Source organism: Salmo trutta, chromosome 31 (genome assembly GCF_901001165.1).
Source record: "Salmo trutta chromosome 31, fSalTru1.1, whole genome shotgun sequence".
NCBI lineage: Eukaryota > Metazoa > Chordata > Actinopteri > Salmoniformes > Salmonidae > Salmo > Salmo trutta.
Genome location: NC_042987.1, coordinates 33,185,006 through 33,203,720, shown reverse-complemented (window position 1 = coordinate 33,203,720; position 18,715 = coordinate 33,185,006). Strand labels below are relative to the sequence as shown.

Here is an 18,715-nt window from a genome sequence, read left to right as displayed (position 1 = left end):
ATTGCCTGCAATGACAAGAAGCTCAGTCCGATGATGCTGTGACACACCGCCCCAGATCATGTCGGACCCTCCACCTCCAAATCGATCCCGCTCCAGAGTACAGGCCTCGGTGAAGCGCTCATTCCTTCGACGATAAACGCAAATCCAACCATCACCCCTGGTGAGACAAAACCGCGACTCGTCAGTGAAGGGCACTCTTTGCCAGTCCTGTCTGGTCCAGCGACATTGTTGCCGGTGATGTCTGGTGAGGACCTGCCTTACAACAGGCCTACAAGCCCTCAGTCCAACCTCTCAGCCTATTGCGAACAGTCTGAGCACTGATGGAGGGATTGTGCGTTCCTGGTGTAACTCGGGCAGTTGTTGTTGCCATCCTGTACCTGTCCCGCAGGTGTGATGTTCAGATGTACCGATCCTGTGCAGGTGTTGTTACACGTGGTCTGCCACTGCGAGGACTATCAGCTGTCCGTTCTGTCTCCCAGTAGCGCTGTCTTAGGCGTCTCACAGTACAGACATTGCAATATATTGCCCTGGCCACATCTGCAGTCCTCATGCCTCCTTGTAGCATGCCTAAGGCACGTTCATGCAGATGAGCAGGGACCCTGGGCATCTTTCTTTTGGTGTTTTTCAGAGTTAGTAGAAAGGCCTCTAGTGTCCTAAGTTTTCATAACTGTGACCTTAATTGTCTTCCATCTGTAAGCTGTTAGTGTCTTAACGACCGTTCCGCAGGTGCATGTTCATTAATTGTTTAAGGTTCATTGAACAAGCATGGGAAACAATGTTTAAACCCTTTACAATGAAGATCTGTGAAGTTATTTGGATTTTTACAAATTATCTTTGAAAGACAGGGTCCTGAAAAAGGGACGTTTCTTTTTTACTGAGTTTACATTTGCTAAAATTTCCAAAAACCTGTTTTTGCTTTTGTTTTTGCTTTTGTTTTAATTTATTTTAGAAATAGGTTGTAACGTAACAAAATGTGGAAAAAAAGTAAAGGTCTGAAACTTTCCGAATGCACTGTACGTGGGTGACTTACTACGTGGGTGACTTACGACTTACTCTGTCTTTCTCTCTCGCTCTGTGTCTCTCTCTCTGTCTCTGTCTCTCTCTCTGTCTCTCTCTCTCTGTGTGTGTGTCTGTCTCTCTGTCTTTCTGTCTCGCTCTCTCTCGCTCACTTTCTCTCTGTGTGTCTCTCTCTCTCTCTGTGTCTCTCTGTGTGTCTCTCTGTGTCTCTCTCTCTCTCTCTCTCTCTCTCTCTCTCTCTTTGTCTCTCTCTCTCTGTGTGTGTCTGTCTCTGTCTTTCTCTCTCTCTCTCTCTCTCTCTCGCTCTCTCTCTCTTTCTCTCTCTCTCTCTCGCTCTCTCTCTGTGTTTCTCTGTGTCTCTCTCTCTCTGTGTGTCTCTCTCTCTCTGTGTCTCTCTCTCTCTCTGTCTTTTGTGTTTCTCTCTCTGTGTCTCTTGTCTCTCTCTGTCTCTCTCTCTCTGTCTCTCTCTCTGTCTCTCTCTCTCTATGTCTCTCTCGCTCTCTCTGTGTCTCTCTCTCTGTCTCTGTCTCTGTCTCTCTCTGTGTGTCTGTCTCTGTCTTTCTCTCTCGCTCTGTCTCTCTCTCGCTCGCTCGCTCACTCTCTCTCTGTCTCTCTCTGTGTGTCTCTCTCTCTCTCTGTGTCTCTCTCTCTTTCTGTGTCTCTCTCTCTCTCTGTCTCTCTCTCTCTCTCTCTCTGTTTCTCTCGTGTCTCTCTCTCTCTCTCTCTGTCTGCAGACGACCCCACGTTCCTGAGCTACAAGCGAGGGGACATGCTGGTCATCCTGAAGGATGGAGAGTACTCCCCTGACCGGGGCTGGATCAAAGGCACTAACGAGCGCACCGGGAACACTGGCGCCATCTCCACGGATACCGTCCTGATTCTGCCAACCCTTGACAAGCCCAGCAATACCACACTGGTAAGACGGTTCTAGACTCTAACAGAATGTTCTAGACTTAAAATACTTATTGAAAACTTCACTCGAATGATGTTTCAATTCATATGGTTAGAAGAATAGATCATAGAACAATAGTGTGGTCCCAGATCTGTTTGTGCTGTCTGGGACCAGGCTAATTAAACAGTGCACACATTGTACAAATCAGAGGGTGATAGGAATGGGATTATTTCTGAGATACGAACACAGTGCTAATGGGGATGTGCAGGTTAAGATTCTTTATTTTATTTATTCCCCCCCCCCCTTTTTCGTGGTATTCAATTGGTAGTTCCAGCGAAGCCGCACTGCTTCTTCTTAACCCGGAAGCCAGCCGCACCAATGTGTCGGAGGAAACATCGTACACCTGGTGACCGTGTGCATTGCGCCCGGCCTGCCTCACGAGTCGCTAGTGCACGATGGGACAAGGACATCCCTGCCGGCCAAACCCTCCCCTAACCTGGACGACGCTGTGCCAATTGTGTGCCGGCCAGCTACGACAGAGCCTGGACTCGAACCAGGATCTTTAGTGACACAGCTATCACTGTCACGAACGTGAGGAGAGACGGACCAAGGCGCAGCGTGCTCTTAGTTCCACATATTTTATTTAGTGAAACTTTAAACAAAAACAATAAACAAGCAACGAAACGTAACATATGTGGTGCAACTAGCCCACACACAAACAATATCCCACAAACACAGGTAGGTAAAATAGTTACTTAAATATGATCCCCAATTAGAGGCAACGATTACCAGCTGCCTCTAATTGGGAACCAAACCAAAACACCAACATAGAAATGTTAAACTAGAACACCCCCTCGTCACGCCCTAACCTACTACACCATAGAGAAACAAGGGCTCTCTATGGTCAGGGCGTGACAAGCACTGCGATGCAGTGCCTTCGTCATGCTAAAATTCTTATAAGCTAACAAGTGAACATGGACGCATTCCGTTACAGATAGTTGTCATTACGGGAAACAACGTAATGGAACCTTGGTGGATTTATGCCTTACACCAAACCAGTTGCAATGCTGCCCATATGTTGGGCAGACTTGTGAGCATTGTTAGACAGTGGGGCAAGACGACATCAAGTCCCTATTCTTCGAGGGATTGTGGAAGGGGAAGACTACCATCTTGTGGTCGTGTTAACATTGTGTTTTTCTTTGGTTGAACCACAAGAGTCTGCTGAATCTGAGCCCAGATCAGAGGACAGTGGCTCAGAACGCACCCGCCAGGGAAGAGGCAGTGTCCCCCGTCTCACTGAAAGAGTTTGCCTTTGACTACTTCAGGTAGATTCCACTCCCACTACTATTTCAACGACATCAATAACCATTTGAACTTTAATAATTACCACAAACATTTGTAAATTAATCATCGATTTAACAAAGGAGTATTCCAATGTGACAGTAATCTGACCAATTATCTCACTAAGTTTGCATGGTTAACAGTATATTTTCTGGTTATACTATTCTCAAGACAGCAAGTTAACCTTAGCTATTTCCTTGGTTTCCCTTAGGCAGCCTGGTAAAGAAGGGGGCCGCGGGGCGCAGGCCAGAGGCAGGGAGAAACTTTGGGCTGCCTCCAAAGAACCCATAAAACAGCCCCTACTGAAGAGTCTGGTGGGCAACACCGACCTCAGCCATCTGGCCTGCATCTCCTTCACTGATATCCTTTACTCAAATACTTTATTTGTTAAAGGGGAAGTTCAGGATTTTACAACTTGATGTTAGATGGTTCCTCGCCCTGAAGTAGTCTACGGGCCACGACAAACTTTAAACAGCCACTACAAACTTCAGTTAACTTTAGCCAACTTCAGCTACTTACAGGTTGAGAAACCATCTAACATCAAGTTATAAAATCCTGAACTTCCACTTTAATGTACGGTTGATGTTCATATTGAGGTGAACACTGGATAACAACAAGGAAGATTTCTAATAGGTGTTGAAGACACTAGGGAGGGATTACACTTGGACTTATTGTGACTGGAGACCTTTAAACGATAAATACAATTACTTTTTTTACAATGGCGTAGCAGTTACCGAATTATCCTAATAAATATGTCTCTCCAAGTGGAGTTTCCTAAACGTTTGCTATTGTCCTTAGCCTTTCCCTCACCTATTCTAAAGTACATGGGAGATTACCCTATCAAACAGGTGCGCCAGCCCATAGAGCTGACTGACCAGATCTTTGGCCCGGCCACTCAGCATGTGCCTTTACAGGATGAAGTCTACTGCCAGATCATGAGGCAGATGACCAGTAACAACAGCAGGTATGTGTGGTAATATACTGCCATGTCAGCTATTTCTCATGTATTACTAGGAAATAAGCACAGAGATGTACAGTATATGTCTGATGTTCTATTTTTAATTATATGATAATACTCTTCCCTCTCTCTCTCTCTCCCCCTCTCTCTCTACTCTCTCCCCTCTCTCTCTACTCTCTTCCCCCTCTCTCTACTCTCTTCCCCCTCTCTCTCTACTCTCTTCCCTCTCTCTCTACTCTCTTCCCCCTCTCTCTACTCTCTTCCCTCTCTCTCTACTCTCTTCCCCCCTCTACTCTCTTCCCCCTCTCTACTCTCTTCCCCCCTCTCTCTACTCTCCCCCTCTCTCTACTCTCTTCCCCCCTCTCTCTACTCTCCCCCGACCCGCTCTCTACTCTCTCTCTCCCTCGCTCTACTCTCTCTCTCCCCCTCTCTCCTCTCTCCCTCTCTCGCTCTACTCTCTTCCCCCCCTCTCGCTCTAATCTCTCTCTACTCTATTATATCCATCTCACCATCCCTCTTCCTCCCCCTCCCTCTCTCAGAATGAGTGTAGACTATGGTTGGCAGCTCCTTTGGCTGTGTACTGGCCTCTTCCCCCCCAGTCAGATCCTGCTGAAGTACACCCAGCGTTTCCTAGAGTCACGGCCCAGAGAGCCCCTGGCTGCAGACTGCCTGCAACGGCTACAAATGCTAGTCAGGTGGGGCTCCAAAGCACACTGTAGTGAATTTGGGAGGCAGTGTGAAAAGGTCTCGAACTAAATGTCCCTACAAATCCAACACCCAAGCCATGACACCAAGAAGCCTCAATCTGAATATCTTGGATGAGGTTGCTGGAGTTGTGCTGAGGACGCTACAAAATATGGTATTGAGATGTTAAATACTAAAATGAGTGGGGGGAAATTAACTCTATACTGTCCTCTTGTTGTAGTATGGAGTCCAGGAAGCTGCCTCCCCATCAGGTGGAGGTGGACGCCATTCAACAGGACAGCAACCAGATCTTCCATAAAGTCCACTTCCCTAACGACAAAACTGAGGTAGAGAGCTTCTTCTTTGCCTCATATGATCACTGATCACTATGATTATTATGATCACTGACCCTTATCCCTATTTACATTTTAGTCATTTAGCAGACGCTCTTATCCAGAGCGACTTACAGTAGTGAATGCATACACTTCATACATTTTTTTCTCTGTACTGGTCCCCCGTGGGAATCGAACCCACAACCCTGGCGTTGCAAACACCATGCTCTACCAACTGAGCCACACGGGACCTGATCCCTGATCCCTATGATCACTGACCCCCCCTATGATCACTGACCCCCCTGTGATCACTGATCCCTATGATCACTGATTCCTGATCCCTAGGATCACCGATCCCTATGATCCCTATGATCACTGATCCCTATGATCACTGATTCCTGATCCCTAGGATCACTGATCCCTATGATCCCTACAATCACTGATCCCTATGATCCCTGATCCCTATGATCCCTATGATCCCTGATCCCTATGATCACTGATCCCTATGATCCTATGGTCACTGATCCCTATGATCACTATGAAATTCTCACATCCACTTACATATGGTATCTGAACTTTTGTCACATCTGGCTGGCTAAATCTACAGAAATATAATAATACAGAAATGTTGATTAATTATGCTCATTGTCCATGTGAAATAAATTTAATGAAATAAATTAAATGTGTCAATTCTTTATTTAGCTCTTCGAGGTGACATCAACGTCTCGGATTCGTGACCTTGTTCGTAACATTGCCTACAAGCTCATTCTGGCCTCAGCTGACGGTTACAGTCTCTTCATGAAAACGCCAAACAAGGTTAAATTCAAGCTCATTTAACTGGTTTAGTTAGTCCGGGTAGTGCAAGTGAATGTATGTTTATTTTTTCTCTCTCCTTGTTGTTTTCAGGTGGTGAGCTTACAAGACCAAAACTACTTCTTTGACAGTTTGAGGGAGACGATAGACCAACCTAAGAAAACGAAGAGAGCCAGAGAGGTGAAGAAAGGAGGTAAAACAGAGGGTAAGGCACAGTACTGAATTTAACAGATAACGTTTTGAGCTTATGCTGCAACCGTTTCTTGTAGGTGGTGGCAGATTGTGGTAAATTGCGTCATTCTGGCAACAATGGCTGATACTTAAATAACGAGCCATAGAATTCTGCGGCACCCCGCAAGCTATGCTACAGTATGCCACGACTTTTAAAGGAAGAACCACTGTACAATAAAATCTAGCATCCACCATATTGTCCTTATATGTACATAGTAGCCCTAAAACAGTCAACAACATCATATAATGTAAGAAAAAGGTCAAAGTAAACTAACTCTCACCAAGTTGTCAGTGGATGAAACTGTTATGTTATGCTACACTATGCTATACTAAGCTATGCTATACTAAACTATACTATGCTATGCTATAAGGACTGATGAACATTTGTGTTTCAGGAGGTCCAGCCACCATGCCCTACCTGGTTTTATTCATGAGGAAGCTGTGGTTCAACGTGACCCCAGGAAGAGACCTGACCGCTGACCTCACTTTCCATTTCCCACAGGTCGGGCATGAAAGACACAGACAGACAGGCACACACACAGACCACTGTACATTTCTAGTAGTAGAACTTGTTTTTATTCATCATTAAAATCTCCCATTGGCATCAATGGGTAATGATTACACTAAAGAGTTACGCATCTCAACCTGTATTCAAACCGCTGTAAATAGTGAGTAAGCAGGGTGAACCCAGAACCCAGTTACTCATAACTCATACACAAACCTCTCCCCTCAGGAGTTGCCCAAGTACCTGCGTGGCTACCACAAGTGTACCAAGGAGGAAATGACCAGCCTGGCTGGCCTGCTGTTCCGGGTCAAGGTGGACACGGACAGGTCCCAGTTTGTCATGATTCCCAGGATGCTGAAGGAGCTGGTGCCAGCTGACGAGATGAAAACCATGTCCCCAGAGGACTGGAAGAAGGTAAGGAGGAGGAGGAGGAGGAGGAGGAGATAACAGACACCTATGGTACACTGTCAGTTCTTCTCATTTTATTGAGCTTTATATGATATTTGGCATACATCTCTTGCTCTCTCCATTATGAAGCAGATGGATCATTCCAATAAAGCATCATTTCTGCAATTAGAACTGCTATCATGACCTCAAGACAAGTTATTCAACCACTTCCCAAACAGTGTTCTTAGTAAATTAATAGCGCAACATTATGACAAAAATTTGGGCCAGATTTATATAACAGATATGTCAATATTTGAAAGCATACTATATATATATATATATATATATATATATATACTGCTCAAAAAAATAAAGGGAACACTTAAACAACACATCCTAGATCTGAATGAAAGAAATAATCTTATTAAATACTTTTTTCTTTACATAGTTGAATGTGCTGACAACAAAATCACACAAAAAGAATCAATGGAAATCCAATTTATCAACCCATGGAGGTCTGGATTTGGAGTCACACAAAATTAAAGTGGAAAACCACTCTACAGGCTGATCCAACTTTGATGTAATGTCCTTAAAACAAGTCAAAATGAGGCTCAGTAGTGTGTGTGGCCTCCACGTGCCTGTATGACCTCCCTACAACGCCTGGGCATGCTCCTGATGAGGTGGCGGATGGTCTCCTGAGGGATCTCCTCCCAGACCTGGACTAAAGCATCCGCCAACTCCTGGACAATCTGTGGTGTAACGTGGCGTTGGTGGATGGAGCGAGACATGATGTCCCAGATGTGCTCAATTGGATTCAGGTCTGGGGAACGGGCGGGCCAGTCCATAGCATCAATGCCTTCCTCTTGTAGGAACTGCTGACACACTCCAGCCACATGAGGTCTAGCATTGTCTTGCATTAGGAGGAACCCAGGGCCAACCGCACCAACATATGGTCTCACAAGGGGTCTGAGGATCTCATCTCGGTACCTAATGGCAGTCAGGCTACCTCTGGCGAGCACATGGAGGGCTGTGCGGCCCCCCAAAGAAATGCCATCCCACACCATGACTGACCCACCGCCAAACCGGTCATACTGGAGGATGTTGCAGGCAGCAGAACATTCTCCACGGCATCTCCAGACTCTGTCACGTCTGTCACGTGCTCAGTGTGAACCTGCTTTCATCTGTGAAGAGCACAGGGCGCCAGTGGCGAATTTGCCAATCTTGGTGTTCTCTGGCAAATGCCAAACGTCCTGCACGGTATTGGGCTGTAAGCACAACCCCCACCTGTGGACGTCGGGCCCTCATACCACCCTCATGGAGTCTGTTTCTGACCGTTTGAGCAGACACATGCACATTTGTGGCCTGTTGGAGGTCATTTTGCAGGGCTCTGGCAGTGCTTCTCCTGCTCCTCCTTGCACAAAGGCGGAGGTAGCGGTCCTGCTGCTGGGTTGTTGCCCTCCTTCGGCCTTCTCCACGTCTCCTGATGTACTGGCCTGTCTCCTGGTAGCGCCTCCATGCTCTGGACACTACGCTGACAGACACAGCAAACCTTCTTGCCACAGCTCGTATTGATGTGCCATCCTGGATGAGCTGCACTACCTGAGCCACTTGTGTTGGTTGTAGACGCCGTCTCATGCTACCACTAGAATGAAAGCACAGCCAGCGTTCAAAAGTGACCAAAACATCAGCCAGGAAGCATAGGAACTGAGAAGTAGTCTGTGGTCCCCACCTGCAGAACCACTCCTTTATTGGGGGTGTCTTGCTAATTGCCTATAATTTCCACCTGTTGTCTATTCCATTTGCACAACAGCATGTGAAATTTATTGTCAATCAGTGTTGCTTCCTAAGTGGACAGTTTGATTTCACAGAAGTGTGATTGACTTGGAGTTACATTGTGTTGTTTAAGTGTTCCCTTTATTTTTTTGAGCAGTGTATATATATACACAGTTGAAGTCGGAAGTTTACATACACTTTGGTTGGAGTCATTAAAACTCGTTTTTCAACCACTCCACAAATTTCTTGTAGCAAACTATAGTTTTGGCAAGTCGGTTAGGACATCTACTTTGTGCATGACACAAGTAATTTTTCCAACAATTGTTTACAGACAGATTATTTCACTTATAATTCACTGTATCACAAATCCAGTGGGTCAGAAGTTTACATTCACTAAGTTGACTGTGCCTTTAAACAGCTTGGAAAATTCCAGAAAATGATGTCATGGCTTTAGAAGCTTCTGATAGACTAATTTACATCATTTGAGTGAATTGGAGGTGTACCTGTGGATGTATTTCAAGGCCTACTTTCAAACTCAGTGCCTCTTTGCTTGACATCATGGGAAAATCAAAAGAAATCAGCCAAGACCTCAGAAAAGAAATTGTAGACCTCCACAAGTCTGCTTCACCCTTGGGAGCAATTTCCAAACGCCTGAAGGTATCATGTTCATCTGTACAAACAATAGTACCCAAGTGTAAACACCATGGGACCACGCAGCCGTCATTCCGCTAAGAAAGGAGACGTGTTCTGTCTCCTAGAGATGAATGTACTTTGGTGAGAAAAGTGCAAATCAATCCCAGAACAACAGCAAAAGACCTTGTAAAGATGCTGGAGAAAACAGGTACAAAAGTATCTTTATCCACAGTAAAACGAGTCCTATATCGACATAACCTGAAAGGCCTCTCAGCAAGGAAGAAGCCACTGCTCCAAACCCGCCATAAAAAAGCCAGACTACGGTTTGCAACTGCACATGGGGACAAAGATCGTACTTTTTGGAGAAATGTCCTCTGGTCTGATGAAACCAAAATAGAACTGGCTTGCAAGCTGAAGAACACTATCCCATGAAGCATGGGGGTGGCAGCATCATGTTGTGGGGGTGCTTTGCTGCAGCAGGGACTGATGCACTTCACAAAATAGATGGCATCATGAGGATGGAAAATGATGTGGATATATTGAAGCAACATCTCAAGACTTCAGTCAGGAAGTTAAAGCTTGATCGCAAATGGGTCTTCCAAATGGACAATGACCCCAAGCATACTTCCAAAGTTGTGGCAAAATGGCTTAAGGACAACAAAGTCAAGGTATTGGAGTGGCCATCACAAAGCCCTGACCTCAATCCCATTGAAAATTTGTTGGCAGAACTGAAAAAGCGTGTGCGAGCAAGGGAGGCCTACAAACCTGATTCAGTTACACCAGCTCTGTCAGGAGGAATGGGCCAAAATTCACCCAACTTATTGTGGGAAGCTTGTGGAAGGCTACCCAAAATGTTTGACCCAAGTTAAACATTTTAAAGGCAATGTTACCAAATACTAATTGAGTGTATGTACACTTCTGACCCACTGGGAATGTGATGAAAGAAATAAAATCTGAAAGAAATAATTTTCTCTACTATTACTCTGACATTTCATATTCTTAAAATAAAGTGGTGATCCTAACTAACCTAAGACAGGGATTTTTTATTAGAATTAAATGTCAGGAATTGTGAAAAACTGAGTTTAAATGTATTTGGCTAAGGTGTATGTAAACTTCCGACTTCAACTGTATATATATAGTAATAAAGAAATACCAACATTTCTGAATCTTTCTGTTTTCTTCTTCCTGTATAGCACATCATCGCCTCCTACAACAAGCAGGCCGGGATCACCATGGACGAGGCTAAAGTGGCCTTTCTAAAAGGCATCTGCCACTGGCCGACGTTCGGCTGTGCTTTCTTCGAAGTAAAGGTGCGTTAGCAGACAGCTCAAGTCGATACAAAAATAATACATACAGACACCAACCATCCCATTGGTGAATTTCTGTATGCTCTTCCTTCACAGCAAACCTCTGAACCGAGTTACCCGAGTATCATCCAGATTGCAATCAGCAAGCAAGGAGTCAACTTCATCAATCCCAAAACAAAGGTAAACATACCATTGTTTTTTTATATGATTATTTTGATTTGATCAAAATTCAGAGCATTTTACTTTAATCTATAGTACATTTACTGACAGATTGTCATATAATTATGCTGACATCAGGTGCAGTTTCCTAAAAATCTGATCGCTTACCTGTGTGCCATGGAAATTACCACCAGGGAAAGTCAAATTTAAATGAATCATTCTGTATTATCAGCAAGCTGGGGAGATACCAACAAACTTAATGCACCATAGTACACGTCGGTCGGGAGCTCTCCCAGGGCAGTCCCGTTAGTTCTCTTATATACTGCTTACACAGACAAGTTATATTTGCATGATTTACATTATTCATCATTAACATTTGGTTCCTGCATGTGACCGACCAATACTTCACGAGGCTTCTTCTCTCCAAGCTGAGACCTTGAAACTGAGATCCCTTTTGGTTCCTAGAACAATGTTCTGGGTGTACTGCCAATTGGTCTGAGGAGGTCACAGTCACCTGCACGAACCAAGATGGAGAGAGAGGAGATACTGTGTACAATACAATGCTATCTCTTCAGACAACAACATTTTCCCTCACGTTTGTTCTCCAAATGCTGCACCACAACATTAAGACAACATCAAGCTTGTATCCCACTTCTGCCACCATCAGCACTATAAAGTATTTACCTTCTCTGTTTAACCAAATATTACCTTTTGACCTTTACCTAAACCTCAGGAGTTTCTGGTCATGCACCCGTTCAACCGCATCACCAACTGGTCCAGCGGGAGCACTTACTTCCACATCACCATTGGCAACCTGGTCAAAGGGAACACTTTACTTTGTGAGACCTCATTGGTGAGTGGACATTATGTCTTTGAGGCAAAATTAAAGATGTTGCCTTCTTTAAACCAATAAATTACAATTTTGTGTAAATTGAAAGTAGTGTTTGCTGAGGGTGTACTAAATGACCTTCACAAACAGTTGCATTGTAGTGACTTATTCACAAGAGACAGAATGTGATGTGACTTTGCTTCTATGTTCATACCCCAATGACTCTTTTTGACTCTGCTCTTCAGGGTTACAAAATGGATGACCTCTTATCATCTTATGTGAACATGTACGAGATGCAGAGGCAGGCTGTGCGACCCAGAAATAACTCCATGTTCCCTACCTAATGCCTGCTGGGAAATATGGAGGACAAGGAAGATTAAATTAATTGATAGAACTAGTCATTTGATGGAGGAGTTTAATTATTATATTGCTTTTCAGTTGGTCTAAAACCTTTTGCCTAGCTTTGTAATTAAAATGCTGTATTGAATTGACACTGTGCCTTGTGTTTGTGTGTGTGTATGTGAGTAAAAAATTTCTCATAGCAATTTTGAAGACACAGTGTGAAACCCCCCAAAAATGTCATGTGTAGGCCTATATACAAACAACAAGGATGACTGAATTCAAACTAATAAAGCAATTCTGAAATATAAGATGGCAGCTCATGTTGTATGTGTGAATTGAAAGGATTATTTCAAGGAGTAGAGGGGAATGAAGAGATGGATACTTTTTGGCCAACAACAAAGCTCCCCACTGGGCACAGATGTCAATTCAATGTCTATTCCACGTTGTTTCAGTGTAATTTCATTGTAATGATGTGGAAACAACATTGATTCAACCATTGTGTGTCCAGTGGGTCTTAGACATATTAATGTTGACATGGAGGTCCCAGTAAAGCAGAGGCCAAGTGGCTAACTTTAGGGAAGTGATTGTTATTAAGAAGTGGCAGGAGATGTGGAATCAGGGGCGGACTGGCGATTGGGCAGTTCAGGCAAAAGCTATATGGGCTGATTCATTTTTGGCCCAGTGGGCCGGTCTAAATTGGGGGTTTTGCGCAAAATCATTATTTGGCTTATAATGGGGTAGGCAAAAATAATGGGTCGGTGTGGGGGCCTCAAGGGACGGAATGGGCCATTGCGTTAGAAATGCTCGGGCCGATTTCTGAACCCAGTCCGCCCCTGTGTGAAATGGAGGGAAAGGGCCTACATCTTTTTAAGATCCAGGGAAAGGCGAGGGCAGGGAGGTCCTCAGGTAGACAGAAGGGAGACCATAGTTTCTAGGCTGAGACTGGGGCATAGAAGGTTGAAGGAATACTACATTGAATATTATAGGTAGCAGTCAACTGGGAGGTGTGATTATTGGCAGGAGGTTGAGATGGTGGAACATGTCAGCAATATGGGAGGGAAAGGGAACGTTTCTGGGTAAGTTTAACAGCATTCAGGAGGCAGATATGAAAGAGATGCTTTGTAAACCACTGGAGATGTGATTAATATATTTGTAATTTGTTTTCTTGGAGATAGGTGGGCAAAGAGTTCTAGAAGCATATCAGCAAGGTCTAGATCTTCCCTGCCACTGGTCCATGCTCCAGCCCAATTAATAATGGTAAATAATGCAACATTGAATTTGTTTTCCAACTGTCAATAAAATCTGAAGAAGAAAGTAGAATTGAACATTCCTTGTGGACGAAGCAAATCCCAGCAAGCCTGAAACCAGAGGAGGCAAAGTGAGAGGATAAAAAAAAAAAAAAAAATACAGTTGAAGTCGGAAGTTTACATACACTTAGGTTGGAGTCATTAAAACTTGTTTTTCAACCACTCCACACATTTCATGTTAACAAACTATAGTTTTGGCAAGTCAGTTAGGACATCTACTTTGTGCATGACACAAGTCATTTTTCCAACAATTGTTTACAGACAGATTATTTCACTTATAATTCACTGTATCACAATTCCAGTGGGTCACAAGTTTACATACACTAAGTTGACTGTGCCTTTAAACAGCTTGGAAAACTCCAGAAAATGATGTCATGGCTTTAGAAGCTTCTGATAGGCTAATTGACATCATTTGTCACATCCTGACCAGTGAAAGAGGTCATTTGCCATAGTAGAATGGTCAGGGCATGGCAGGGGGGGTTGTTTTGTATGTATTTGGGGTTTTCTGTTTCTATGTGGGTTTGTTCTAGTTGTCATTTTCTATGTGTTGGTTTTCATGTTCAGCCGGGTATGGTTTCCAATCAGAGGCAGGTGTCTTTCGTTGTCTCTGATTGGAAGCCATACTTAGGCAGCCTGTTTTTCCTTTGGGGTTGTGGGTAGTTGTTTTCCGTTTTAGTCCTTGTACCTGAAGGGACTGTGTTGGTCGTTTTTGTTATTTTTGTCAAGTGTCATCATTAAAGAATTGTGAAAAACTGAGTTTAAATGTATTTGGCTAAGGTGTATGTAAACTTCCGACTTCAACAGTTTGTCCATGTGAGATGGTGTCTATGGGAGAGTGGAGGTCTATGGGGGAGTGGAGGTCTATGGGAGAGTGGAGGTCTATGGGGGAGTGGAGGTCTATGGGATAGTGGGGGTCTATGGGGGAGTGGAGGTCTATGGGGGAGTGGAGGTCTATGGGAGAGTGGAGGTCTATGGGGGAGTGGAGGTCTATGGGAGAGTGGAGGTCTATGGGAGAGTGGAGGTCTATGGGGGAGTGGAGGTCTATGGGGGAGTGGAGGTCAATGGGAAAGTGGAGGTCTATGGGGGAGTGGAGGTCTATGGGAGAGTGGAGGTCTATGGGGGAGTGGAGGTCTATGGGAGAGTGGAGGTCTATGGGGGAGTGGAGGTCTATGGGAGAGTGGAGGTCTATGGGGGAGTGGAGGTCTATGGGAGAGTGGAGGTCTATGGGAGAGTGGAGGTCTATGGGAGAGTGGAGGTCTATGGGAGAGTGGAGGTCTATGGGAGAGTGGAGGTCTATGGGAGAGTGGAGGTCTATGGGAGAGTGGAGGTCTATGGGGGAGTGGAGGTCTATTGGAGAGTGGAGGTCTATGGGAGAGTGGAGGTCTATGGGGGAGTGGAGGTCTATGGGAGAGTGGAGGTCTATGGGAGAGTGGAGGTCTATGGGAGAGTGGAGGTCTATGGGGGAGTGGAGGTCTATGGGAGAGTGGAGGTCTATGGGAGAGTGGAGGTCTATGGGGGAGTGGAGGTCTATGGGAGAGTGGAGGTCTATGGGGGAGTGGAGGTCTATGGGAGAGTGGAGGTCTATGGGAGAGTGGAGGTCTATGGGAGAGTGGAGGTCTATGGGAGAGTGGAGGTCTATGGGAGAGTGGAGGTCTATGGGGGAGTAGAGGTCTATGGGAGAGTGGAGGTCTATGGGAGAGTGGAGGTCTATGGGGGAGTGGAGGTCTACAGGAGATATTAGCGGTGTGTGGGTAAAATCACTGGGGAACCCCCCCACCCCACATGCACGAATACAACGTGTTGACCTTACCGTGAAATGCTTACAAGCCCTTAACCAACAATGCACTTCCAAGAAAAATAAGAGTTAAGAAAATATTTACTAAATAAACTAAAGTTAAAAAAATGTAATAACGATAATGAGGCTATATACAGGCGGTACTGGAAAAAGCAAAAGCGGAATACCAGGTGGAAAATGATCAAATCCAATCCAATTGTATTTGTCACATGCGCAGAATACTTACAGTGAAATGCTACTAGCCCTTAACCAACAATGCTTTAAGAAGTTAAGTTAAGTGTTAAGTAAAAAATAGAAAATAAAAGTAACAAATAATTAAAACAGCAGCAGTAAAATAACAATAGCGAGGCTATTTACAGGGGGTTCCGGTACAGAGTCAATGTGAGGGGGCACCGATTAGTTGAGGCAATTGAGATAATATGTACATGTAGGTAGAGTTAAAGTGACCATGCATAGCTAACAAACAGAGAGTAGCTGCAGTGTAAAAGAGGGGTCTGGGTAGCCGTTTGATTAGCTGTTCAGGAGTCTTATAGTTTGGAGTAGAAGCAGTTAAGAAGCCTTTTGGACCTAGACTTGACGCTCTGGTACCACTTGCCGTGTGGTAGCAGAGAGAGCAGTCTATGACTAGGGTGGCTGGAGTCTTTCATCATTTTTAGGGCCTTCCTCTGACACCGCCTGGTATCGAGGTCCTGTATGGCAGGAAGCTCGGTCCCAGTGATGTACTGGGCCATGCGCACTACCCTCTGTAGTGCTTTGCGGTCAGAGGCCGAGCATTTGCCATACAAGGCAGTGATGCAACCAGTCAGGAGGCTCTTGATGGTGCAGCTGTAGAACCTTTTAAGGATCTGAGGACCCATGCCAAATCTTTTCAGTGTCCTGAGGGGGAATAGGCTTTGTCGTGCCCTCTTCACAACTGTCTTAGTGTGATTGGACCATGATAGTTTGTTGGTGACGTGGACACCAAGGAACTTGAAGCTCTCAACCTGCTCCACTACAGCCCCGTCGATGAGAATGGGGGCGTGCTCGGTCCTCCTTTTCCTGTAGTCCACAATCGTATCCTTTGTCTTGATCATGTTGAGGGAGAGGTTTTTGTCCTGGCACCACATGGCCAGGTCTCTGACCTCCTCCCTATAGTGTGTCTTATCGTTGTCGGTGATCAGGCCTACCACAGTTGTGTCATCGGCAAACTTGATGATGGTGTTGGAGTCGAGCCTTGTCTTGCAGTCATGAGTGAACAGGGAGTACAGGAGGGGACTGAGCACGTACCCCTGAGGGGACCCCGTGTTGAGGATCAGCGTGGCAGATGTGTTGCTACCTACCCTCACCACCTGGGGGCGGCCTGTCAGGAAGTCCAGGATCCAGTTGCAGAGGTAGGTGTTTAGTCCCAGGGTCCTTAGGTTAGTGATGAGCTTTGAGGGCGTTATGGTGTTGAACGCTGAGCTGTAGTCAATGAATAGCATTCTCACATAGAGGTTCCTTTTGTCCAGGTGGGAAAGGGCAGTGTTAAGTACAATAGAGATTGCATCATCTGTGGATCTTTTGGGGCGGTATGTAAATTGGAGTGGGTCTAGAGTTTCTGGGATAATGGTGTTGATGTGAGCCATGGCCAGCCTTTCAAAGTACTTCATGGCTACAGACGTGAATACTACGGGTCTGTAGTCATTTAGGCATTTACCCACAAAACACAAAGACAAACACACCCCATTATATAGGACTCCCAATCAAAGGCAGCTCAACACACCTGCCTTCAATTGGGAGTCCAACCCCAATTAACTATACATAGAAAAACAAACCTAGAACCTATACCAACAACTAACACCCCACTACACCACACACAAAACCCCAAAATACAAAACAAATATACCTCTGCCACGTCCTGACCAAAATATAATACAAATAATACCTAAATATTGGTCAGGATGTGACAGTAGAATAGGTTTGTATGTCATCTACCTACTAATGTAGCCCCATTTTTGGGAAAAAAGGTTCCAAAAAGGTTCCTCGTCTGTCCCCATAGGAAAACCTTTTTTGGTTCCAGGTAGAACCCTTTTGAGTTCCATGTAGAACCCTCCAGAACCCTCTTCTACATGGAACCCAAAAGGGTTCTTCAAAGAGTTCTCCTATGGGGACAGCCAAAGAACCATTTTAAGTTCTAGATAATATATTTTTTTCCTAAGAGTGTAGTTATAGTTCTATTCTTTCTTTCAGATGGCACGTGTCCTGACGATGTGGTCACTAAAAAACCCATGGCACTTACTGTAAGAGTAGGAGTGTTAACCATGGTGTCCTGAATTACATTTCCAACCTCGCCTAGTTCCATCATGGCCACTTAATCACCCCCCTCATTCCTAATTGGCATATGTCACTCCTCACCTCCCCACCTGATAGCTGATGTGTGGTTAGCGTTCTGGCACAAATGGTTGCCGTGCGTCACCCAAGTGCGTGCTACCCATTGGTGGTAGATGAGGTGAGTTTCCCCCCCTTGCAGCACATTGAGGATCTGGAAAGGCGATATATAAATGCAATCAACACTCAATAAACTGTTTAGGAAATCGTTTTTGATCTGTGTGCAAAATTGTCTGCGTCAGCAGTTTGAAATGGCAAGTCATGCCACTAAGCATTAGGCCAGGGAATGTCAATGGCATTTGGCCAGGGAATGTCTAAAGATGTAACATACTAGATAGACCTCTGTTCCTCTCTACTCCCCTTCAGAAACTCTGCAGCTCTCTCTCCCTGTCTCTGAAAAGCTTGTTTCCCCTGGGCAGCAGTAGCACTTTGAACAGGAGTGTGGACCAGGAGGACTCAGAGCCTACACAGATTAAAGAGGCAACTCCAGACCAGTCAGGAGGAAGAGCAGGTTCAAGGGCTGGAGGCTAAAATCATTGAGTTAATATTAATTGGCTCTCCCCGAGTGAAACGTAAATATGAGCAGGAGGACCCACTTCAGTCCTTAACCAAGAGAGCGACTCTAAACCAGTTGATCTCAAACCTTTTGAATCCCACATTCAGTCTCAACATTCACTGTCATCCTCCAGATAACCTAAACAATGCCTTCAGCCAGAGCTCAGCTGTAAGCAAAGACCTAGTAGGACTTGACAGCAGCCCACCATTGGATCCCAACCTTCTATTGGATCAAAACCATAATTGGAAAAACACCATTCCAGACCCAGCACCATGTCTAAAAAGACTCACAGCTGCCTTGACTGTGGCAAATGCTTATCTCGAATTGGCCAGCTGAAGATGCACACAAGGATTCACACAGGGGAGGGAATCTATCGCTGCTGTGGCTTTGGCAAAACGTTTGCTCCGAAAGTTGACCTGCTGAGGCACGTTATTCTTGGGAAATCGTACCCCTGCCCCATTTGTGGCAAGACCTTCAAACCCAAAGGAAATCTGTCCAAGCAAATGAT

At 45.0% G+C, this 18,715-nt stretch overlaps 1 protein-coding gene across 1 annotated transcript in view; it reads left to right on the top strand.

Moving 5' to 3' along the window:
• The window catches only part of LOC115170031 (unconventional myosin-VIIa), a 36,367-nt gene extending 22,863 nt beyond the window's left edge, over positions 1–13,504 (top strand). The window contains exons 35-48 of the mRNA XM_029726263.1: positions 1,752–1,933; positions 3,125–3,234; positions 3,462–3,610; positions 4,061–4,214; positions 4,748–4,903; positions 5,134–5,239; positions 5,927–6,040; positions 6,131–6,242; positions 6,664–6,770; positions 7,002–7,187; positions 10,760–10,876; positions 10,970–11,053; positions 11,766–11,885; positions 12,107–13,504. Coding sequence (XP_029582123.1) covers positions 1,752–1,933; positions 3,125–3,234; positions 3,462–3,610; positions 4,061–4,214; positions 4,748–4,903; positions 5,134–5,239; positions 5,927–6,040; positions 6,131–6,242; positions 6,664–6,770; positions 7,002–7,187; positions 10,760–10,876; positions 10,970–11,053; positions 11,766–11,885; positions 12,107–12,205 — 1,796 coding nt within the window. The 3' untranslated portion in view covers positions 12,206–13,504. The remainder of the gene's footprint in view (positions 1–1,751; positions 1,934–3,124; positions 3,235–3,461; positions 3,611–4,060; positions 4,215–4,747; positions 4,904–5,133; positions 5,240–5,926; positions 6,041–6,130; positions 6,243–6,663; positions 6,771–7,001; positions 7,188–10,759; positions 10,877–10,969; positions 11,054–11,765; positions 11,886–12,106) is intronic.
• The last annotated feature ends 5,211 nt before the right edge of the window (positions 13,505–18,715 follow it).